Here is a 24,328-nt window from a genome sequence, read left to right as displayed (position 1 = left end):
TCGGGGGTCTCCATGGCAATGGGTGCCCGGGAAGCGGGCTCCGCCGTCAGGACAAAGACGGACAGGGCGAAGGAGACCGCCCCTGACCCCCACCCCTCCGTGGGCCACGAAGTTGGGGAGCGGCTCCTCCTCCGCGCTCCCCTGGGAATGCGGCGGCGGTTGCGGGGCGGGGGCGGAGGCTGCTCGCCGGGGGCCACATGCACCCGGCGGGGCCAATCCTAAAGTCGCAGTCTTCTTTCCCCGCCCCCCGCCTCCGCCTGAGTCGGTACCCTCCGCTGCTTAGAAACTGGCGGGAGCTCCTGCCATCGGTTATAGGTTAAAGGGATAGGTTATAGGTTAAAGAAGATAGAACTGAACAATACATGAGCTTGACTGGGGTGGGGGTAGGAGGCCAAGAGACAGAGGAGTAATTAGGGGTTTGAGGCATTCGTGCTCCGGACTGAGGGCGCTCAGTCTGGTTGATAACTGCCATCCAAAGTGCAGGGAATCAGTCACACACAATTGTGCCTCCCGCACACGCTCACTCAGAGCAGGGCGGGGGTGCGTTCTCCAACCTCAGACGTCTCCAAACCTGACAGCGCGCCTGCATGCCAGTTCCATGGTCGCTGTGGTTGGAGCAGGCTGACTAGACAAGGGCCGCTGTGACCCAGGGCAGATGCCATAGGAAGGACCTGAGGGTGCAGGCATTAGGACTATCCGGGCACTACCTCCTCGCTCCTCCAGGACAAGCTATGGTCCAGGAAAGGACAAAAGAAAAAAGCAAGAATTCCCCCGCAGGACTGGATTCTCTTGACATAAAATCATGTCTAGGCCACGGGGCTCAAGGCCTGACGGCTAACCAAAGGGGAGAGCCTGAGATCCATTTTCAATCAGATGTGTGGAAAAGCCACTGGATAACTTCTTCCTTTGGGGAACCAGCTGCTTGGCTGCGGGGAGGGGGGCAATACTGAAAGCATCAGCTGATGTGAGTTACAATGAATGCCTCACAGCTTCCAGGTCCAGAGGGCACGAGGATAGTTGGAATAATGGAATTTATGTGTAGAGTGCGTGAAGAGCTAGGTATTTTTCCCAGCTGGTAAAATTTTTGTCCAATATACACAAAACCATTGGCTCCCGGTATTGCATGAAACCACGTGTGGCGCTGCACAGCTGTAACCCCAGCACTTGAGAGGTAGAGGCAGGAGGATCAGAAGTCAAAGATCATCACCCCTGGCTACGTGAGACCCACTGGATCCTGAATGAATGAGATTCGTCTTCTCAGTCAGGAAGACAAACCCAGGCTATGACAAGGGGAGGCTGTTGCCGAAGGATCGGCTACAGGTGCTAAACACAAAGCTCAGCCAGCCAGTAGAAGGAAGGATGGAATGATGGGGAAGAGAGGAGTCTGCTGAAGACAGCAGCCAAGGTAGTTGGTCCTTCGAGGATGAGTGATGTGGGGCTGCTAAGCCATAGGAAGATGGTCCAGACAGAGGGTTACAGACACAAAAGCACCTCACAGGGACAACTGTAGGGAACAACATTGAGGGCTGTAGTCAGGGGACCCATGCTGTAAGAGACAGCAAACTCGGTGAATTGAGGCGTCCCCAGCTTGGACTATGCTTTGTAGGCAGCTCCTGAAACACAGCGTTTTGTGAGGAGGACTCTTGCTGCTGTTGGAGAAAGGATAAAAGGCCAGGAACACCCCCCTCCCACCGGGGCTTTCTGGAACTCACACTCTGTTGTTCTTTGAGAACCATGTACATACTGCACACCCTGTTAGTGAGCCCCCACGTGCATTTCTTGGCACGAGAGCTAGGTCTCAGCCTGTGGCATGTACTAGCAGTGTCACTCCAGACCTGCATTTCCCCATCTTTAAGAGGAAACAGAGACTGACAGCTCAGCCTGCTCCATACAAGACCAGGGGGCCAGTGTTGAGACAGCACCGCACCATTATTTAGAGGGTGGCCCTTAAAGTCCGTCCCACCTAAACCAGGTGACACTCTCCACTCCCAGCGAGGAAACACGGAGGTTCTCCCTCTTGACTCAGCAGAAGGAAGGTTTAAGGTTTTCCCTGTCTGAGTTATGAGAGAAAACATTTTCTTCCCTTCTGTCTGCCTTTGGGATCAGGAGAAAGGTTAAGCTGTGTACCCCTAGGAGGAGAAAAGCAACAAAACCCAGGGCATTGGCCAAGTCCTTCCTCCCAATGGACCAGTCCAGCTTTGTTCGAGTCCCTATTGCCTGTGGTGGAGGGAAACAACTGGGGAGGGAGTAGTTGGTCAAGTCCCCTTCAGAGCCTCGCTGCATCTGTGCTGAGCTCCTGTGCTGAGCTCCCAAAGCCCAGGCCTCAGGCCCTGCAACCTTTGCCCTGACTTTCTTCCCTTGGGCTCATTATGTTCTGAAAAGAAACGAAGCAGCAAAGCTGGAAAAAAAAAAAAAAAAAAAAAGCTGAGACTCCACTGTAGAGCACAGAGGCACCAACAGCCGGAATTAGAAGCTGTCGCTGAGGGAGCTGAAGGCTGACAGGAGAAGGAGCTGTGCTGGCAGGGGGCAGGCAGGCACTAAACACTCCCCCCCCCTCCACCTGCCCAGCTTCTCCTCCCGCAGGCCCCAGGCTGGCAAAAGAGCGTCCTCCCTCCCAGAAGTGCCTCCGCCTGCAAGTCTGTCTGTCTGTAACTGCCCCTCCCCGCCCCCTCCTTTCCTCCTCAAGTGTCACTAGCCCCCTCACGCTGTCACATTGCACTAGCTAGCTCCTCGGGGTTGAGCCTAGTGGCACGTGCCTGGGAGCAGCAGGGAGCTGCGGGGAGGTGCAGGGGGTGGGGTGAGTCAGCAGAGGATCTGGTACTGAGTCAGCCAGGGGCTGGCTAAGGGGAGAGGACCCTTCTCCATGCAGAAGGTGAATGGAAATCATGAGTGAAAAGGGGCCCTGGCCCTGTGGCACAACAGGGATGGAACCCAGGTGTCTTTCACCTGAACAGTGCCCAAGGGAGAGCATCAACTCTTCCTCTGTTACCCCCCCCCCCCCGTGGCCAGAGATTAACTTCCCTCCAAGGCCTAGAGATAGCATTTGCCCAGGGGGAGAACAGGTCCTTTCTGTATCAGATTGAAAGTAGGCAAGTGGGTATCCAGGCTGTTTGAGAAGCCATTCAGAGGCCCCTTCAGGAGGCAGGATTGCACCCCCTTCCCATTCCTGGGCTGCTCAGTTCAATCCTGGCCTGGCCAGAGGAAAGCTGAAGGCAGTTTCTCCTTGCCCTATGGGTTCATGGGTATTGACTATGGCTATTGCCCAGTGGGCTGAGCTGGTTCTGATGGATGCCCATGTACCTGGCTCAGTGAGGTCCCCTCAGTCTGGGTCCTAGCCCCAGGAGGTAGGAGGGAAGACAAAAATAGGACTTTGGGCCATGCATTGAGGTCTGGGCTTGCTCTAGAGTGTAGATGTTCCACCCTGGTGGTATCCAGTGTGGCTATGACAAGGAGGCCAGCTGACAAATGTCAGACATTAGTTGTAAGAATGAACAGGCCTGTGGTCAAGGACTGGTGGGGACCCCTGAGGTCAGGCCCTGAGAGGGACAGGGGAGGGTGTCCCTGTTCATTTTCCAAGGGCACAGGTGCTCACAGTTAATGGCATCTGTTGTAACACTCAGATAAGAAAACAACCTCTTCCCAGAATCGCCCCACCCTGCCAGCCCCATTTGGGATTTGGGAGCTGAAGGTGCAGTGAATGGCTGCCCACAAGCCCTGCCTCCAGCAAGAGTCAATGGAAGCAGGGCAGGTCCCTGAGTGTGCTCTCTCTAGCTCTTCCTAAAGATAACCTAATGGTGTGGGGTTACCAAAAGGGCAGGTGCATTTTTGTACTGGGAACTTCTGCTCCAGCCCTGAGGGTGGGGGCAAGGAAGGCCACATCTGTGTGGGAGTGGAGAAGGGGAAATGACATCATCTTCCAATGGTTCTGGCATCAGGGCCAGCAGATAGGGTAGCAACTCCTGTTGCACGACAGGGTCGTTTTATGGGGCCACAGAAGGCTCCCAGGGGACCCCCCCCCACCCCATTTCCAGTCCCCTGCTGTATTTTCCTAAACTGAGAACAGAGGCCAGCCTAAGGCAGGAAATTCCAGGTTAGGGTTCTTTGATAGGCATAAGAAGGAGAAAAATAAATAAACCACATACATCCAGGAAAGAAAATGATGGTGAACTCCCGCAAGCAACCCGTCTGATAGGGCTGGGGTCCCAGATAGGAAGTGCCAGACTGAGACTCAGAAAAGGGTGAACCAAGTTCAGAGCAGGGAGAGAGAGCACCTGAGAAGCTGCAGTCTCCCTCCACACTCCAGTGTTTGAGCAGCTGAGCAAACTTCTCCATGCAGCCACCTGGCCCCATAGGCAGGAGGTGAGGCTTTCGCTGCCATTCTGGAGGTAGCCATCCCCAGAGAGCTTTGAGGCAGTGCAGGGGTGTTAGCAACACTCTATGCTCAAGGCAGGCCTGAGGTGTGGCCTGGAAGCCTGTGTAGGGTGCCCGCCACATCAAGGAGGGCTTGGATCTAGCTCTGCTGGAGCCAGATGCACAAGAGTAAAGGTTTTTGGGTGAAAAGCCAAGTCTCCAGGAAAGGAAAATGGGCTCCAAGTGGAGGGCTATTAGTTGCACACTAAGAAAGGCAGAGAGGAGACCAGAACCCAGTTTCTTCTCTCTTGGTCCATACTCCTTTGCCGTCAAAGACTACCTGGCACTATAGGAAGGGTGGGCAGAAGCCAGCTTAGAGAAAGACTTGGGTTCGAAGTGGGCTCTTGTCCTGATGGTCTCTTCTTCTTGCCTTTATCAGGATGAGAAGGGGCTGCAGTATCCAAGGAAGCCACAGGCTCCCACGGTCTCTGTTATTAGGGTTCTTTTCTTCTAGGGAATGGGACCATGTTCCAGAGAAGAGTGTGAATCTCCTTGCTAAAATGTCTGAGTTAGATGGTGGCATCAGAGACGGCTCTCCTGGGTGTCTGCTTTGTCCATGGGTAGTTCTTGTGGACACAACTCCTTGGAGGCCTCACAGGCCCTCTCAGGCTTGTCCTCTGTTTCAGAGGGGAAGCAGGCCTTGAAGCAGGCCCTCACTGATTCCTTTACTTCACTCTCCAGGCCCTTCATCCTGGCCTCAAACTCTGCCAGTGCCTTCTCCTGGAACTGTAGAAACAGCAGGGGGCCATTACCTGAGTCAGAAAGGGGCCCTACCTACCCACCTCCAACCCTGGACTACAGAATACTAAGATGCCTAGTCTAGTCAGAGCTCCCAAGAGACTGGGGTGGGTGGGAGTACTGGAGAACCGGTCATCAGAGAACCTCCCAGGAGAAAGATGAAGTAAAGAAATCTGCAGCGATGTCTCACTTGAAAGGGCCTTGGGACTCCATGGGAACCTGTGACACACTGGTGAGATGTGCTGGCCCCCTTCCCTGACCTCTTGCCCAGAGCTCCTGGGGTTGGGCCCCTTCCCACCCTAGAGATCATTTGGCTCCACTGGGGCCAAGTCAGACATCTTCTCACCTGCTTTTCCAACTCCCGGATCTGCTCCAGGCAGGCTGTCTGCTTCCCTTCCAGTTTCTCCTGGTGCCGCTCCAGGGTCTCTGTCATCTGGGTAAGGGTGAGAAGCGGAGGATCAGGATGGTACAGGCAAGGTTGAACTCCAGCTCTAAACTCAGCCAGCCAGCAGTGAGACTTGGGACAAATTCCTTAACCTCTGGGCAGTTTTTTCCCCCCACTTTGTAAAATGAGGTAATAGTACATGGCTCGAGGGAGTGTGAAGGATTACACTTGGCATACACAGTGCCTGCCAAAGTCAGGCCACAGGCCATGCAAGGCCTGTTCCTGTGGTCAGCAAAGCTTTAGGTCCATTCTCGACAGGGCTTTCCTTCCTCTTTCCATTCCCACCACCTCAGGAAGCCTTCCTGTCCTATCCCATCCCATTCTTGCATGACTGGATAACTCATGTTTCCCAGATACTTCCCTTCAGACCGGCATCCCAGCCTCTACACCTAGGCCAGGACCTCAGAGTACTTCCTCCCATTCCTAGACGCTTCTGGACAGAGTGCTGTAAGGGCTCAAAGGAAGGACACCCACATTCCCACCCAGCCCTGCATACCTGCTTGACAGCCTGTACCACTTCCTGGATGTGGGAGTTGTTAATCTCTCTCTTGAGCCTGTTGATATAATTGGGATTTTATAAAGGGGCACGCCTGGGGACCAGAGCCCTATGGGTTCGGCAAATAAGAACTCCATCACTGAAGCAGCAATCGGCAGAGACTCTAACTTGGAAGGAAGATGGAGAAGGAGCCATGGGAGCCTACTTTCTCACTAAAACACACTGACTTAAAGGCATCCAGGTGGGCACAGGTGGGGAGTGCAGCCGTCTAAGTGGCCAGCCTCCTATCCCTGGGCTCCACCTCCCTCTCTTTGTGCATGGTTCCCACACCCACCCAACCCATTGCTCCTCTCTGCTTAAGCAGTGTTGGCATCTGTGTTTTGCTCATGGGAGACTCTGGGAGATATAGCAGTGGGACCAACTCGTTAAGGGCCAGGAGAGAGGCAGATCTGTGGGAAGCAAGTTAGGATCCCTTGTCAGGAAATCCTCTTCTGGCTGGAGTCGGATCTGCTCAGCGGGGCCTCCCCTTCAGGGTTTACCTCTCCTGGGCCACCTTGTCTGTGGTGACTTTGGTCATGGCCTGGATCCGTTCCAGCCTCTTTGCCTCCAGTTTTTTCTTTATCTCTTTGGTGTCACTGCAGGGAGACAGGGAGAAGGCGATAGTCCGTAAGCTGCCGCCTTTGTCAGGAGGTAGGAACAGGCAAGTAAGGCAGGGGAATCTCACATTTCTGAGGTCTCCTTGAAGGTTTTGAGTTCAGCAGCCTGTTTCTCTCTGGCCAGCTCCATCATCTTGGCAATTTGCTGTGAAGGAAGAGGGACCGGCTTAGCGAGAAGCCATTGGCTGCACAGAAGGGGTGGGGTGGTGGCTGCTGCCGCCATGTCCCACACCTCGGTCACATGCTGTTCCTTGCACTTGAGGATAGAGCGGTACTGCTCCTCGCCCTGCTGTTGCAGCTCCTGCTCCAACCTGTCCTTCAGCTCCCACACGCGTGGGTCTGCACCCTGTGGAAGCTCGCTAGGCGCCACCACCGCAGCCTCCTCACAGGGCAGGGTCCTGCGAAGCCATGTGGGAACAGGACCTGAGCCAGGCGCCAATACTTTGGGGGAGGGCAGGACACCTTTGAATCCTTTACCTCTTCTTGCGGGAGCCCTTCCCCGGGCGGAGCTTACAGCCAGCTGCTGGAGCCCCAAGTTCTGCCAGCTGTGTCATGCCACGCTGCAGCAGCTCCTCCCAGCGCCTTGCTCCACGCCGCTCCAGCTCTCGAAGCTCCTTCTCATGTCTCCGCTGCAACTTCACCACACCCTTCAGCTCCTGCAGCTCTTCCAAGCTGGCAGTCTGTGGTTCTGAAGGGGCAAGGCTAAGGCATCAAGCTGCCCTTAGCATCCTCCCTGCCCTGCTGACATCCCCATACACACCCCAGTTCGAGGCCCTCCCCCCCCCCAGATCCTGCCTCAAGATCACAGGGCTCAGCAGGCCTTACCTGCCACTTCTTTCGGAGCTTCCTCCTTGGCCTTGGCCCCAGGTGCTGTAAGAGCACAGGACCGGACAGTCAGGTGCCTTGGAGGCACCTCAGTTTGGATCCTGCAGGGTTGCAGTTTGAGCTCTCCGCAACGCTACCCCTTTCTAGTGCTGAGGCTTCAGACCCAGATCCTCCCTCCCCAGATGAAAATGTTAGTCTTTGGGGGGCTATGACTATGGTGAGAGAGGTGAAGAGCTGTATACAAGGCAGCGGGCTCAAAACTACCTACCTGTTGACCCATTGCCTGCTGACACTGATGCCCCATTGGACTGGCCGGCAACAGGAATCCCCGACTGGAAGGGCTTCTGTGTGAGGATAGCCTGTTAGAGAGGTGGCTCTAATACCCCTTTCCCTGAGCAGGGGACTCTGCCCCTCCCCTCCCGGCTCATTCCACAGCTCCTGGAAGATTTGAGCAGTTGTCTGGGTAACACAGACCTCAGGCAGGCTTCCTGTTGCCTCCTTGAACTTCATAGACTTCTTGTCATGGGCACTGAAGTACTTGATGGGGTTAGCAAGAGCCACAGTAAGATCTGGGAAGCACAGGACACGACCAGCCTGGTATGTATGAAACTGGGCCTGGAAGACTCCACCTACCACCCTTTCTTGCTCCACTTGAGATTCTGGTTTAATGAAGGGAAAGGGGATGGATGGTCTGGGTCCCCTGGCACGCCACACACACACACACCCAGGTCTCCTACCTGCCCACGTGTCAGGTACATAGTCCTTCATCTCCAGGAAGACAAAGAGGGCAGGCATGGTAAGAGGCATGTTGCTCTCACTGCGCAGGCACAAGTGGTGGTAGCCTGTTGAGCATGATGCAGTGCGTGGTGATGGTAAGCCAGAGCCCGTTCCTGCCCACGACTACACAAACAGCATTTAGGATGTCTGGCTTAGGGTAAAAGGCCAGAGTCTTATGTGCAATGTTATGCGTCCCCATTGTGTGACTTTGGGCAGGTTAGGCTACCTCTCCCAGTCTCTCTCCTCGTCCATCAGCCTCATGTGCTCATTAGGAGAATTCATTTTAAGCTCCTCGCACATTTATATTACATGATTACGTATTTACTTTGTGTGTGCATGCAGAGGTCAGAGGACGGCTTGTGGGAACAGGCTCTCTCCTTTCACCATATGAGGCCCGCCCAGGGTCAAACTCAGATCATTAGGCTTGGCAGCGAGTGTCTCTACCCACTGAGCCACTTCCTCAGCTCCTCTCACACATTCTAAGTGCCCATGGATGTCAGCTGCTCAGGAATCTGTAACAGGGACTCCAGAAAAGCATGGACGTTCTGTGAGGTGGGCAGAGTTCCCACAGGTCAAGGAGAAAGTCTATCCCTGCCCCAGTCCTTAGATAAGCTTGTGACGTGAGACTGGTGAGGCCTCAAAGACCCTGCCTGAAGTGGCCCCCACCTCTAGACAGGATGCTGGTCTCTATCTCAGAGTCTCAGCATGTAGGTAAGAGGTCTATTCTTTACCAGAGTGTAAGGCATTGATGGGGATGATTCGCTGTCCAAGAAATTTGCTGCCTTCTTCCATCACAGCTATCCTGAGGGAAGCCAGCTCAGGCATCAAGATCTTTAGGACAGGAGAGAATGAGGAGTGGACATGGGGGGAGCCCAGCTGCCCCTCTCCCATCTCCAGATGTCTCGGTGACAGAGTGAGAACTTGGCAGGCATCACCAGATTTGATGAGGATAGGCAGAAGCCGTACCCTCCACATACAGGCATCTTACAGTTTGTGCCAGAGAACTTGGCAGGCATCACCAGATTTGGTGAGGATAGGCAGAAGCCATACCCTCCACATACAGGCATCTTACAGTTTGTGACAGGCTCACATGGGGGAAAGGGTTACATGTGTAGCCCAGGATAGCCCTTGGCACTTTGCCAACCAAGGAGACAAAAGAGCCCCATCATCCCCTTACAGAAATTCATGTTTCCACCCCCTAATCCTATTGTGTACAAGCTCTCCTGGCAACACACACACACACACCTCTAACGAACTTGCATTGGGAAAGTCAGAAAGTCATAAATGAGGGACAGAGAGAGGAAATGGCAGGTCAAGAAGCCCCTCTCCCATAGTTTCCTCTTCTCTGTAAGCAAAGGCCAAGAACAGACCCCAATGCCAGCCCCATCCCTAGCACCTTCTCAAAGACAAAGGGTTCCTCTTTCCAGACAGGATTGATTGAGTTAGTAGTAGGTGACAGCTTGGTACGATAGCGCCTCTTGGGGTCCCCTGGGAGGCCAAACATTTCCACTTCCACATAGGTGCGAACACTGCGCTCTGACAGGAACTGCCCAGAGATTACCTAAGGGTGAGGGCCCAGGGGAGACCAGCATTAGATACCCCACTTAGGCTGGTTCCTAAGCCCCTAGGGCCTTTGTCTCCATAAGGCTAAATATCTATCTATCATGGGAATTAAGGAAATCCCCTTTCAGCACTGGCCATCAAATAGAGGCTATGTGGCTCAAGATTTGAAGCCAAACTCTAAGGTCCTGGCTGCTTCCAGCACTCAGGGAAGAGGTGGGCCACCCACATTTCTCTTCAGACAAGAAGGGAGCAGCAAACATTTCCCCCCTGGTGTGGAGCCTGGGCTCCTGCTGCCCAACATGGCCCAGTCCCTCTCCCCTCCCCCACTGGAACCTCAGCCCTTCCCCTTGGTTTCCATGGGGACCAAGAGGCAGACTCCAGTGCTGAGGAGGAGGCAGTTTCCAAGGCAACTTGCTCCAGCATGAAGTGGCTGGGGCTGAAGTCTTCAGGATATCAGGGAAGGGGGTTGGGGTAGAGGGGTGGGCTTCTCTGCCTTCCTTCTCAAGAGCCCAGCCCTCCCAACCACTTGTCAGCCCTAGGCCTTGCCGTAACGGAAAGGGTGGTGGCTACCACCACATCAATGCGGTCCACGGAAAAGGGGTTGAACTGCTTGTCCAGCCTGCGCATGAACTCATGTTTTAGGAGGTATCCACTCTGCCCGTTGAACTCAAACAATGCCATGTTCTGCTGCATTGGCAAGTCTGAGGGATGAGAGCACACAGTGAGAGCATGCAGTGAGGACCCCCGAGCCTGAATCCATTCTCAATTTCCTTTCAATACTTTCAAGCCTTTCGAGTGAGGAGATTTGGGTAGATCAGGAGGGTGAGGGTTTCTCACGTCCCAGCCCATGTCCTTGGGATACCTAGCCTCTCAGAAGGGTCCTCAGCCTAGAGTCAGCAAGGAGCAATATGACTGGACTGCAAACTCCAGTGGATCTGGGATAATTGGCACAGGTGTTTCCAAAAACACAGCCAGAACCCATGCCAGCCTTGGTCTCTTATGTATGTTCCAAATTATGAATAGGCGTGAGGGAATGTTCCCCTCTCCAAAGTGCTCACATACCAGGACATGGTCCCAGAGCCTACCATGTCCAGTATATATCAAAGATCCCCCAGGAAGGAGTAAAGATGGGCTAGACAGGGCCCAGGAGAGGGTTCTTGGGGTCTAAGAGTGTTCTTACCCATTGTCTGGAAATTAAGGGCAACCATCTGGCATCCAGCATTCCAGAACATCTGGGGCATGTAGTTAGAAGAATCCATGCGTGTGCCCTTGGGGTACACTCGGCTCATCTGGCGTTTATTGTAGCTGTTGCTGAGTATAGGACCTGGACAAGGCCACTTGTGCCAGCAGGACCCCAGGCCCTACCCCCCCAAGTCCCATCCCACTAGGGACATTGGCTGGCGAAGCCTCAAGGATACTCCACAAACTGCATCGAGGCCTTGGAGAGCAGCTCATTGGCCTTGAGCTCCGTGAAGGAAGAGATGACATAACTTCTGTTCTTCTCTATGCAAGGGAGAAAGGGAGGGGAAGTCCACATCAGGCTGTCCTCCCTCTCAGTCCTGTCCATCTTTTGTGGTACCTTCCTCCATACAGCAATGCTTCCAACCCTGGATTCTGCTGTGGTCTGGTGGTTCAGCAGCCAGATTGGAGAGGAATGTGTGGGGATAATGTGCTGAGGTAAAGGGACTTAACAGTGGAAATGCAACGGGAGGGAGCCTGAACCAATGCCCTAAAGAGTGAGGGATACATGCCATGATGGGCATGGAGGGTGTGGCAGACAAATGAAGCTGAGTCTAGGGTATCAGGAACATGTAGTACACACACCTAGTGAAGGAATAGCTGGAAAACACAAAGCTCATGTGTTATTATTGGTTGTTCCTGAGTATAGGTGATGACCAAGGCCATTTTCACTGGAAGGACCCCAGGCCTTCCTGCAAGCCCCCAGCGAGGGGGAGTGAAATGTACGAGCAATTGGCAAGGGCACAGAGGGACAGTGGTATGTCAAGGGCAATACCCCATCCCTCCAGAGCACATTCTGGGTGTGCCCAGGTAGCAGAACAGTTTGTGAGGTCAGGCATGGGAGTTAGTGTCACAGAGATCCAACAGCACAGGAGTGTTCAGAAAGTGCTCGTGTTGGGGAGACACACGCAGGGTAGGGGATGCATTCGAGTATATCCTGAAAAGATCAGGGCAAATAGCAGGTAGAGGAAGAATCCAGTGGACTAAGAGAGCATCAGGAGATGTCTCTGCCTTCCACCCCCCTTGTGGGAACTCTCTCTCTCTCTCTCTCTCTCTCTCTCTCTCTCTCTCTCTCTCTCTCTCTGTGTGTGTGTGTGTGTGTGTGTGTAACTCTCTCTGTGTCTGGACAGGGTTTCTTTATGTAGATAAGAGTCCTGGCTGTTCTGAAACTCACTATGTAGTTTCTAATTCAGATATTCATCAGCCTCTGCCTCCCCAGTGCTGGAATTAAAGGAACTCTCCCAGGAACTCTTACCTCCAGGACTAAGGCTCCTAGACTTGGAGTAGTACTTGGTATAATTCAGGCCTGGGAGCTGCAAAACTTTAGGTAACTCCAGAAGCCCCGGACAGGTCTGACTGAGGTGGCCTGTCATAACGACCTGCCTGACACTGACACTCTCCAGCATATTCCGTTTGCTGCCAAGTTCTTCAGTCCAATGCTAGGAGCCATTGCCACTTAAGCAAGCCCTTTGCCTGACTCCTCAACTGGGTATTTATAGACAAGGACTTTAGCGCAAGGAGGGGGCTGGTCCCCCTTCCTTTCATCCCACTCTCCAGGCCACTCTTGAATTAGGGCAGCCTTCTGAACCCAGTCTGCCTTCTCTCCTCCACTCCCTGTACTAATGTACTTACGTGCGGAGAACTCGAAGGAGATAAACTTGGCGGGCTGGATATAATTGACAAGGCTGGACATTTCCTCATAAGCCGTCACCTCCAAGCCTGCTGTGCCCTAGAGATCAAGTGGGAGAGTGAAGGAACAGTACAGAGCCCACACAGAGGGTAGCTCAGTAGAGACAGCAGAGGGGCTGTCCCCACACACCTCATCCGACTGCATCTTCTTTATCTCTTCTTCATCCAGGCTTCCTGACTCCTCCTCTTCCTCTTCATCCACCACCTCCTCCTCCATCTCAGTCCGGTCCGCACCAGTCCACACTGCCACACAGCTTTGTCAGCGTTGGCTCTTTCCAAACCCCACCCCATTCCTGTCACTCATTCACCTGTGTCGTCCTCTATGGGGACACTAGAGGGGCAGCTGCCCTCAGCCTCCCCACCGGGCTTCTGTCCGCCAGGGCAGCCAGGGGATGCTGGCCCAGAAAACTGGTTCTTCTTATTCTTAATGAGGATCTTGCCCCGGAGGTCCTCAGGGCTGGGCAGGGGGATGCCAGGTTTCAGCTGTGGAAAGAGGAAAGGTGGGCACCATTGCTTCTTTGTGGTGTGTGCTTCCCACCCCCAAGCTGTGTCCCTCTGGTGGGGCCTATATGTCTGTTGCCCCCTTGCCTTGACTTCCTACTTGACCAAAATTGCCTATACCTTGGCAGTAATGTCTCTTTTACCAGTTCCTTCTGACTAGAATGAGCTTTTCCCATGCTCACTGAGTCTTTGTCATTTAAACCATCACATCCCTCCAGGAAGCCTTCCCTGATCCTTTAACTCCTAAGCACTGTTTCCCATAGCAACCACTGGCTGTATTTGGCCTGGATACTTGTCCATCTCCTCATGAAGAGGGGCAGAAACCTGGGGCAGCAACTGTGGAGTTTGGGTTTGGTTTGTTTGCTTGTTTGTTTGTTTTAGAGGGGGTTTCCACTATGTAGCCCTGATTGGCATGAAACTTGAGACCTTCCTGCCTCAGCCTCTCAAGTGGCATCACTAGTAGACCCCTAATTCTAGCATACTCTCTGTCTGACACATGGCAGGAGACAGGAGCCCAGACTTACAAACTAATCAAAGAAACTCAAGTATCTCTGCCCTCCTATCCCAAGGCTGCACTCACAGGAAATTTTTCCAGGGGATCTGTGAGCAGGGTGTCTCCAAACATGGTCCTGCAGTACTCGGCCATCTTAGCCTGTTGGCGGGGTCTGGTAGCAGGGAACAAAAGTAAAGGAGGGGTTAACTGCTTAGCACCAATCTCTTGCCCATCTTTTGTGTCCTGTCCTGATGGCCCAGATCAGAGGTCCAAGAAGTGGAGGAGGTAGGAACACAGGAAGGAGAAGCTGAGGCCCCAAGGAGGCTGTTTGGAGACCAGAGAGCTCAATGAGAGACTAGGGACTGGGGACAGTTCATGTGTGTAGGTGGGGTTCAGGCAAGAGGCTGGGCTGCAGGCAGAGAATTAGGCTAAATAGGCGGGGATACTCACGAGTCCACATGGTTTTCAAAGGACAAGATGACAGGATAGGGGGAGGTCTTAAAGGCACTCTCTGCAATGGCTTCGATTGCTTCCTACAGGAGAAAGGAACTATGTAAAGAGGGTGTCCCCTCTCCCTTGATGCCCCTCCCCACAGGGCTCCTCCCCTCGGCGGCGGCCCGTCCTGTGGTGCCTCTCCCTACTACTTAGTTTTATCATAGACCTGAAACTAGACAGCCCCTGTAGCCTCGAAGCAGCTTGAGGCCTTGCAGATAATTCAGCTTCATTTCACTAACTTCAGAAAGCTCCTCAGTCCTTTTCTGACGGCCACTGTGACCAGTCTCCATACCCCAAGACCCACCTTGAACAAGATATCTGTGGTCATGGTGAAGCCATGGGTGATAATGGGCTCCTCATCGGGGGGCTTCCCCTTCCAACAGTCCAGTTCTACACACCGGCAGCCAGACAGCAGCACCTGGCGGTACATCTCAGCCGAGGAAAGGCCTGAAAACTGGCCAGCTGAGCCAGTGGAGAGAACGAGCAAGGATGTCACACCCAAGCAGGCCAGTCCCCTCACTCACAACCTCACCGTCTGTCCTGTTAGCAGGGCAAGCCGTAGTTGAGAAGCATCTCTGGAGAATCCAGGGTCCGGGAGCAGCTGGGCATGGGTTTCCAGGACCCACCTGTCAGGTAGGTGTTGTGTGATGAGTTGATGAAGTAGTGATTCAGAGGCTGTGTCATGTCATGGTGGAGCAGCAGTGCATTGTGGGCCAGCACACTGTTCTCTGGCCCACAGAGAAACCAGACCATGCCCTCTGGTGACAGCTGTCCTGAAAGACAGTGGACGGCAAGCAGTCATGGCCGCAACTCAGCTCCCAGGGTGGGATGAGACTATGGGAGGTAGGGTTTCCTCAGTCCTCACCCCTCTGCACATTGATGCCGCTGGGCTCATACTTGTCGATGAGGGCCTGCACCTGCTCAGGCCGGGCTGGTGGGAACAGCAAGGAGTTGAGTCGAGAGTCTCGCTGCTTCTGATTGATGAATTTGGTCAGATGCTCCTTGGTCATGTAGGGTTTAGCTTTAGCGTGGCTGCAGGCCAGAGAAAGGGCACAGATGTAGTCTTTGGGCCAACAGGCTTGGGCTGCTCTCTTCTCTTGTTCAACCTTGTGATTCCCAAAAGGATGGGGTGGTGGAAGGGACTGCCTCCTTGCTGCCACTCCATGCCCACCCACAGAACTCACTAGGAAGTGAAGATCTCATCGATTTCTGGCCGAGGACAGAGACTCATGAGGAAGCTCTTATATACGGACTCTGGGAAATCCTCAGGGTTGATGGCATCATTCTGGAAGAACACTCACCTTGTTATCCTTCATCTCGCCCGCTCAGAGCTGAGACTCACCACAACCTATCCCCATGTCTGGGAAAGGTGGCCTGATCAGAGACAGTCCTCGGGAAAGACAGGCAGCAATCCCACGGCACGCACATCTCAAGTTGCTTGCCATATGGCAACAGCACCTGCTAGTTTGGCTTTCTTTAATGATTTTGGATAGTGGCTAGTTCCATAGCTGGGACAGGATTGAAACTAACATGAGCTTATGAAGAGTAAAATGCCGTAAGCCAGGGGCGCCACTTTCCTGCCCAAGACCTGGACTTCCACTTCTTTCTTTCTTTCTTTCTTTCTTTCTTTCTTTCTTCCTTCCTTCCTTCCTTCCTTCCTTCCTTTCTTTCTTTTTTCCTTCTTAAGTGAAGGACAAATTATCTAAAGAGACTGAATGTAGACAAATAATGCACCTAACAGTAGAACCCTGAAATATGAGAGGTAATATGACAGAATTGGATGGAAAAGTAAAACAATTCAATAGTAGCAGAGTATTTGCCTAATATGCACACACACACACACGCACACACACCAAACAAACCACAAATAATTGGGGGGAAAAAGAGAGAGACACACACAAAGGAATAAAAATCACACTCCATCAAAATTTAAAATATGCGTGCTTATAAGGGTACCATCAAGAAACTGAATGCTAGCCTGAGCTGAGGAAGGAAGGGAGGGAGGAAGGAAGACAGAGAAGGATAGATAATCCACAGAATGAGATAAAATATTTACAAATAAATTCTATTAAGTGATAATTCAACAACCAAAAGATAACCCGAAGGATGAGGAGATGACTTAGCTGTTCAAATACTGGCTGAGCATGCAAGAGGACCTGAATTCAGATCCCCAGTACCCACATAAATGCTGGTCTCAGTGCTGTGTGTGTGTGTGTGTGTGTGTGTGTGTGTGTGTGTGTGTGTGTGTGTAGCCCCAGGGCTGGGAGTGGGCAGATCCCTGAAGCTCACTAACAGCCAGCCAAACATGAGCTCCAGGGTCAGTGAATGCTCTTCAAAAAATAAGATGGGAGTTGGAGAACCGGCTCAGGGGTTAGGGGCCAGCATTGATTTTGCAGAAGATCTGAGTTTGATTCCAGGCATCCACATCAGACAGCTCACAGCTGCCTGAGATTACAGCTCTAGGGGGGATCCTGTGCTTTTCATTGTGTTCCTCCAGAAAACAAAACAAGCATTAAATGCCATTCAGGATCACACTGGGAAATCAGCTTGAGGTCTTAATTGGGAGGTGAGGGTCCCCCTCAGCCCAGATCTGCCTCTGAAGCTGATCAGTGGCTTCTACTGGAACACAAGGGAAGCAGACCAATCTGGAGGGCACAGCTAGGAATGTGGGGAGCTCAGGAGAGAAGGTGGGTGGGCGTTAGTAGAAGCTGGCTAGAGCCACCTCGGAGCCCCGCCCACCTTTGCCTCAGCCCGGCATCCAGTGTGCCTGGCTGCATGTGGGGCCAGTTGTGCTGTAGAAGCTGGGCCTACGACAGAGTATTCCTTGGGTGGCTCATAAGGACGGATGCTTAGAGTCTTGGGTTTGCTCATTTCTACTGCTCTAAAGTCTTAACCAGGAGAAATGTTTCACGGGGTGAGGGCTGTAATTACACAAGGTCACTGGCCAAGGTGAACAAGGGCTTGAGGACTAACACCACTCCCTGAGCCAGGCTTGAACCATGGCTATGAGCTGCATCTACCCAGAGAGCTCTTTTTTTGGTAAATCACATAAGACATCTCATGGGGTGACCCTGCCTCTGACTTGTAATTAAAAATTAATTGCTTAATTAAAAAGAAGTGGAAAATGTGTTTCCGAATTGAGCAGAAGTCTGTGCCCTGGCAGCTTCCACCCTTGGCCCTGCTCCTGTCCCCAACACCCTGCAGGACTGGTCCCTTCCTGGAACTGTCAGATCCCACAGGCTGCCTCCTGTCCCTGCTGACCCTATTTTACTCTCCCACAGTGAAGGCATCCCACTCCCGTTCCCAAGGCTAGGACAGGCAGGCTGGCCATGTGCTGCTGTCCTCCCCCATCACTGTGGCTAGCAATGTTGGACACAGGCCTTCCAGCTCTGAATCCAGCACTGTACCCCTTGCCCTGGTCCCCTTTATGCCTAGTGTCAGTAACCAGAGGTTCTGCTAATCGGCTTTGGGAGCTACTGACCTGACAGGTGATGATGTCCTTTCTACCCTCCCCATCCATTGCCAGGTTTTTTTTTTTTTTTTTTTTTTTTTTTTTTTTTTTGTGGTGTGAGTGAGAATTAGAGCTGACTAGGGATGGAGAACTACCAACCTTGCCTTTTGGGAGGTGACAAGCACTGAGGGCAGCTTCTACTCGTTTTCGATCAGCAGGAAACATCTGGAAAAAACTGAGGGAGCAAAAAAAAAAGTACAAGGCAGCAGAAGAGTCATAGGTAGGGAGGGAACTTGGGTAGCTGGGTGACAGTAGAGAGGGGTGGGGAAATGCAAGAGACTCACTTTTTCACTGGAATCTTCCCTTCGGGATTGAGCTGCATTTTAAGCTTCACCAGGCTGGAGGGATGAACAGTAGCCCATCATGCTGGGGGGCTGGCAAGCCAAACCCTTGAGCTCAGGCGCCGGTGGGGGGGCAGAGGGCAGAGGAGGGTACTTACATCTTGTCTAGGAAAGTACTTCGTGGAGCGTTGGCTGTCATCGGGTGTTTAGTGAGAGCCAGTACATCCTCAGCCCAGTCCTGAAGAACACAGAGCCTAGAAATCATGTTTCTGGCCACCAGTGCCCCTGAGCCCCTTGGCCCAGGCCTATGACTCTCACAGGAAGGCCAGGCTGCCCCAAGTGCCAACGCTCTACCCAGGCATTGCCAGTGCACCTTGCCCACGTTCTCCTTGTAAGAGACGAAGTTGTGGAAGGTGAGGTCCACCATGTCAGGGCCGGACACCACGGTGAGGGCTTTCATCAGGAAGTGGTTATCTGGAAAGTCCATGTTGAAGACCTCCCGGAGTTTCTGGCTCTGTTGGAAGCAGTGACATGCTCTCAGGCCCGCCCAACATGTCTTTTCCTATATCTCCTATATCAATCAGCCACTTGAACTGCAGGCCACTGGGGCAGAATAGCCATGGAACCTAGGAACCATCCCCCTGCCCTTGGCTCCAGCAACTGGCATGGAAAGGGAGGCCCATAGGAAGAGCTTGTCTAAGGCAGTGGAACCTGGGAATTCTGAGGATTCTGTTTGAAGAAAAATTCTTAGCTCCCTAACTCAGGTAATCCGACTTCAACTGTCAATCACTTCAGTCTTCTTACCAGCTTTAGGCAAATGTAGGCAAAGCAGTCACCAAGCAGTGGGGAGCAGGGGGTAGAAGAAACACTTCCCAGACAGCCTGGCATGCTTTGGGGCAGGGATTGGCTTTTCCTCCCACATCCCTGCCATCTTGGCTCCCTGTGCAGTCTCCATGCTCAGAATCCAGATGTGCCTAGCAGCAGCCACCGCATCACTCTGCCTTGGCCTGAGCTAGACTTCTTGCTGCCTAGCACCCCAGGACTCATCATCTGGTCCCAGAGATGGACTTCCTCAACCCCAGTAGAGACTTGTTCCTTGCCCTATGCAATTAGTGGCTGCTTCTGGGCCCACGTACCTTGGGCATCTTGGCAAACTTGCCAAAGCGAGTATCTCGGATGCTCGTGATATCCAGAAACTCCATCTCCTGGTAGCAGTTCCCAGTGGGAGCAAAAGGGTGGGGGCACAAAGGTCAAGTGGAGAATGAAGAACATAGAGTGGAGAGAGCTAACGCATTCCTTCAAATCCTAGCTGCTGCCTTCTTTGGATGCCAAGAATACTCAAGACTACCTGGACCCTTCCCTTTACGTTCTACTCATCTGTTTCTCTCCATTTATGGGATCCTCTTTTCCTTAGCCTACTCCTTCTCTAGAATAAGAGCTGCAGCCTACCTACACTTTGTCTTCCATCCTGGAATCCCCCGACCTCCTTGTGTCCCTCCGTCTGGCTGCTGAGCCTACCCTCTGAGTGCCAAGCTCTGATATGACTTGGTGCCACCAGTAGATCATTGTCCCTCAGCTCAGCAACTTGTCATTTCCCACTCTTTCCAAGAGATACGAACTCAGGACTGAGTAGGCCCCAGGCAGACATGAGTGAAGTGACTGCAGCTTCCTTCCCTTGCCCATGAGAGCCCCAGGAACTCCTCTCCCAGGCCATTCTCTACTCCCCTGCATCCAGGCCCCAATCCTGTACCACCAGGGGTCTAGCAGAATTCATTGGTTCAGTTGGAGCTGATGGCCATGTTGGATAGTGTCTTACCTTACTCTGATATGTCCAGTACAAGTAATAACCCTTGGGATCCACACGGAGGATGACTGGAGAAGCAATTGAAGTTTCCTACAAAGAGAAAGAGTCAGCTCTCTGCTCTGAGATTTCAGGTCAACTTCCCTGGCCCAGGCCAAGGATTCAGACAGAGTCCAATGTTTTTCCTAGAAATCAGAAGGCATTTCCCTTTGTTCTCTGAGCTAACAGGGGAAGGATTTGAGGACGGGAGATGGAATTGCTAGAGGAGAAGTGGTACACTTTCTGGACCCCAGCAATGCCTTTATCTCTCTGTGTTCTCGAGGGTAATGGCTTCACCAAGGGATAGAATCTCTCTAAGATTCCTTGCTACCATCCTGGACGGCCTGATCCAGTGGGAACTGAGAGTCTGAGCTCTGTACAGCCAAGGCTCTGTACAATACAGCAGAAGTCTCTGCATCCAACCATGAGCACTGCCTACCCCCCATCCAAATAATCCAAAGAGACACCAAGTACCTTCCCACCTCCAAAGTAAAGTACTCAAGTCTCCTCAGCCTGAACTGTCTCAACCCTTCAGAACAGGTTTTCCTGAAATGTGTTGTTATTAATATGGGGGTGTGGTCAGGAACTGTTCCCAGATACAGAAACACATTTGGAAAATCCCTATGAGCTCAAGGACCCCAGGGAAGTAAGCCTTGAAGTTGGAGTTTGCTAAATAAATACATGAATGAATACAAATTAGAGCTGGCCTTCTAAATTCCTATTCCACTCACAGAGTACATAGGCCACCTTTTATTTCAATAGTCTTTGCATACATAAACAAGATATTACAACCGAAGTTTCCAACAATACATGATTATTGCTGCTGACACACCAGACCAAATACGGGATCTGCCAAGAAAATAATAAAAGAAAGGTTCCCACATTAGCAGTCATTAGAGTATGGGGGGGTATTTTGTAAAATAGCTGATTTGGGGGAGAGCTGTGTAATGAACTGGGTCCTTTCCTTCCCAAGAAAAGGAGACCACTTACTCCCTGACCTTAAGACTATTTTGTGTGGGATAGAGCAGACCTGAGTCTCGCCCAGGAAACCAAGCAATTGCCAGGCGGGCCGCCTCTGAGTGCACAGTTGTGGCTGTATGGGATGAGCCTGTATCCTCAGAACTTGCTGGGACAGCAAACAGTGTGAGTATTCTCTGGACCCAAGTGGATGGGTGTGAGGGATGAGCGATGGGCCCAGCACTTCAGGAATAAGAAACTAGCAAGAGGGAGCTGAAAAAGTAATTGTGAGTGACCCCTAAATAGAAAAGCACTAGGGGATACCAAGCAAATGAGCCCCAAGACATGGAGGAGAGTCTCCCCCAAGAAATCATCAAAAAGATCACCAGAGGCAAAAGAAATTTTAAGGTCTGTCAGACTTAGAAATTCCAAGGCAGCAGTCGACTCAAGAATGAATTCCCACACCTCCCTGTGCCCCACTCAGAAGGACCTAGAAAAGAAAGAGCTAAGAATCCCACCATTGGCCCTTCTACTGAGCCTGCAGCTGCCTAAGAAGGAGGAGAGCAAAACACAATGGAGACGCAAGGCTGGAGTTTCACTTCTAATTTGTTTCTGAAACAAGAGTGGTTTGTTTGTTTGGTTGGTTAGTTGGTTTTGGTTTTCTCTGTAGCTTTGGAGCCTGGAACTGGCTCTGTAGACCAGGCTGGCCTCGAACTCACAGAGATCCACCTGCCTCTGCCTCCTGAGTGCTGGGATTAAAGGCGTGTGCCACCACCACCCGACTTAGCACTGGGTTTGTGGGGACTGTTGAACTACTGTCCAAGGGTTAGGGTCATGTCTGACAGCTTGCTGAGTTTCTTCCCACAGCTAGGAGAGGTCTTACCTCTAAGTGTGTTTTGAAGGCACTGTGGGAGACTAAATAGAGTCGGGTTTAGTTGTAGCCCTTGCAATACAGTTATCAATATAGTGGGATAGATCCCTGTCATCTACTAACTTGACTCAAAGAAACCTGAGAGCAGAACCCTGGCTCATATGTCATGTGTCCTGTGACCAGGCTTGGGACATTCCTGCTCATGCAAGCCAGGATCCAGGGATCACACAGTGCTCTGACTTGGGGAAGTGAATGGGTCAACCAGACACATAGTTTATAGAGAGCCCCATGACATGGCCCTACCCCTGGTGACCAACTGCCCACTCAGGTTACACACACTGCCCAGAGGAACTGAGAGCAGTCACTTCACTTTTCACTGTGAGTCATTCCCTTCCTCCCGTAGGCTCCCGAGGTGTCCCTTCATCATTCCACACCAACCAAGACACTTCTAGGGAGACAGAAAGCATCTCATCCTAGGGTCTCATCCCCTCAATTTGGGCAACCAGGTGCCTTAACCTAGCACAGCCCCAAAGAGTGGAAGACTCAGGTTCCCCTCATTGCACAGAGAAAACAGACAAGCCAATTCAGGGAGCTGAAGTAAGCCGTGTGCTGCTGGAAACCTCAAGCCTTCCTCAGGATAGGCTAGAGCTGTCTTCAGGAGGCCTGTCCTCCTGAAGGACAGTCCTCATTTTACTCTTCCTAGACCAAGGCATTCTGTGGTAGTGGCAGTGTTTTCGGGGCCCAGAAGGCCCAGAGACCGGCTAGGAAAGAGGAGACTGGGTGAGCTGGGATACAGTGCCTTCTTCCCCTTCCTTGCAGACAGGTTGGCAGGTAGTAGCAAGTAGAAGGCTGAGCTGAGCTGAGCCACCAAGGAGAAGCAGAAGTCAGCAGGTTCCTTCCCAGGCTCCAGATTTTCAACTGGGCCCACAGCCCTTTGGTGACTGCCCCCACAGCAATAGCTTGAGGGAAAACTCAGCTTCCCCAGAGAGGACACATCTTGTTCTATGGACTGGGGTGGTCGAACTGGTTATGGGCCTCCTGCCAGATAAAACTTGGGGTGTCTGTGCTGGGAAGAGGGCCTGGGCTGACACCTTTTGCTTGCTCTGTCTTAGCTGGGGTTATGCATTTCCCCTGCCAACACTGAAATTACTAGAAACGAACTTTTATCATCTTTAAGGATTTGAAGAAGGGTAAACAGCTCCAAAGAGATCACCTTTTCTGATACTGTCCCCCTCTTACACACACACACACACACACACACAGAGCCCACCTCCCCACTCCCAGACACACAGGCTTCCCTGCAGCAGCCAGGGACACCCACCTTCACCCCAGACTTGTTTATCTAGGCTGCTGTGCCAGCTGCCTGACCAAACCACATAGGCGCCTGGGAGCTGGGAGACATAAACCAATCTTCCACCCTCCACCCGCCCGCCACCGCTGGTTCTGCAAAGCACCCAGGCTACCGAGCACCTGCCACTCCCAGGGCCCATCCCTACTCACATCATCCCATTTGATGAAGCGCTCCCCTTGGCTCAGATATGCCTTCACATCAGGGGGCGACAGGACAGGGTTGAGCAGAGACATGATGTCAAGTGGCCCTCTTTGGGGAGGCTGGGCAAATACCAGCAGACAGGAGGAGAGAAGGAAGGAGGGTTAACAGGAGGGGAAGCTAGACTGAGCTCACATGGCACCCGCCCAGCACTGGTCCGGAAGTTGGGGTGTTCTTATAGCCTACGGGGTGGCAGTGGCTGGCTGCAGGAAGGAGCTTCAGGCAGGGGTCTGGTCCATCTGCCTTGTAAATCAGCCTCCTCCTTCCTCCGTCTGAAGTGGGGGGCTGCAATGGCTGTTTCTGCCTAGGGGGGCTGGGCTCCTCTCCTGAGAGTCCCTCCCCACCCTCTGCCTCAGCACTTCCTGTTCTGGGTTTCCTTCTCTGGGCTGTGAGGTCTAGGAGTCCTAAGGCCCAGGCCTCTGTTACAAGGATAGTCTGCTTAGATCTGACCCTAAGGCTGGAAGAGAGTGATGTGAGGTGTTGGGCAGTAGGTGATGCCATTACAGAGCCTTGGAAGGGGGACCCGTTGGGGTGGGGAGTGGCACAAAGAGCTCTCTGGGAAAAGGGTCCTCCCCAGAGCAGGGGTTCTGTCTTCAGAGGGTGGGTGCACTCTGGAGGTGGGAGCCAGTGATGGGCCGTGCTGAGCACCAGCTGGCACTGAGTGTTTTGAATAAGCAAAGTTGCTTGAGCAGCCAGCTCCTCTTTCTCAACGCTTCCTCCCAATGAAAATGAGGGTCAGGTGAAGCAATATGCCCCTCACCCATGGCACTTCTCTGGGCTTTTGAGCCTTTGAGTGAAGACCTAAAGCCTTCACTGTTCTACACGGCCTGGAGAAGCCCTTTGCTCCCAGCCTCCATTGAGTGCCCCGCTTCACACACAGGGACCCTGGGGGTCAGAGGTTCTGAAAGGCAGAGGCAGCCCTGCTAGACCCTGCTCAGGGTGTCCTGATCCTTACACTGTCCCTATCTATCCCAGAGGTTCAGGTCCAGCCC

The 24,328-nt window shown here is 52.6% G+C and overlaps 1 protein-coding gene across 1 annotated transcript; it reads right to left on the bottom strand.

Annotated features, from left to right (window-relative positions):
• Positions 1–4,084: 4,084 nt before the first annotated feature.
• Plcb2 (phospholipase C beta 2) lies at positions 4,085–23,642 on the bottom strand. Its single transcript, XM_051183703.1, has 32 exons — positions 23,288–23,642; positions 19,936–20,013; positions 19,256–19,324; positions 18,493–18,633; positions 18,278–18,357; positions 18,123–18,176; positions 17,938–18,013; positions 15,512–15,612; positions 15,193–15,359; positions 14,954–15,100; positions 14,632–14,789; positions 14,283–14,365; positions 13,920–14,004; positions 13,147–13,321; positions 12,969–13,081; positions 12,782–12,878; positions 11,329–11,413; positions 11,091–11,215; positions 10,457–10,611; positions 9,744–9,908; positions 9,079–9,178; positions 8,308–8,412; positions 8,045–8,139; positions 7,839–7,914; positions 7,571–7,615; positions 7,223–7,433; positions 6,978–7,143; positions 6,814–6,890; positions 6,629–6,724; positions 6,090–6,147; positions 5,495–5,581; positions 4,085–5,136 (listed from the first exon to the last, which is right to left on the bottom strand). Exons 1-32 carry the CDS (start codon positions 23,369–23,371, stop codon positions 4,933–4,935), a joined length of 3,558 nt encoding a protein of 1,185 aa, XP_051039660.1. The 5' UTR covers positions 23,372–23,642; the 3' UTR covers positions 4,085–4,932.
• Between the last annotated feature and the right edge of the window lie 686 nt (positions 23,643–24,328).

This window comes from Phodopus roborovskii, unplaced genomic scaffold, assembly GCF_943737965.1.
Source record: "Phodopus roborovskii unplaced genomic scaffold, PHOROB, whole genome shotgun sequence".
Classification (NCBI taxonomy): Eukaryota; Metazoa; Chordata; class Mammalia; order Rodentia; family Cricetidae; genus Phodopus; species Phodopus roborovskii.
Note: the sequence above shows the minus strand (reverse complement) of the source record. Positions and strands in the feature narration are given on the sequence as shown.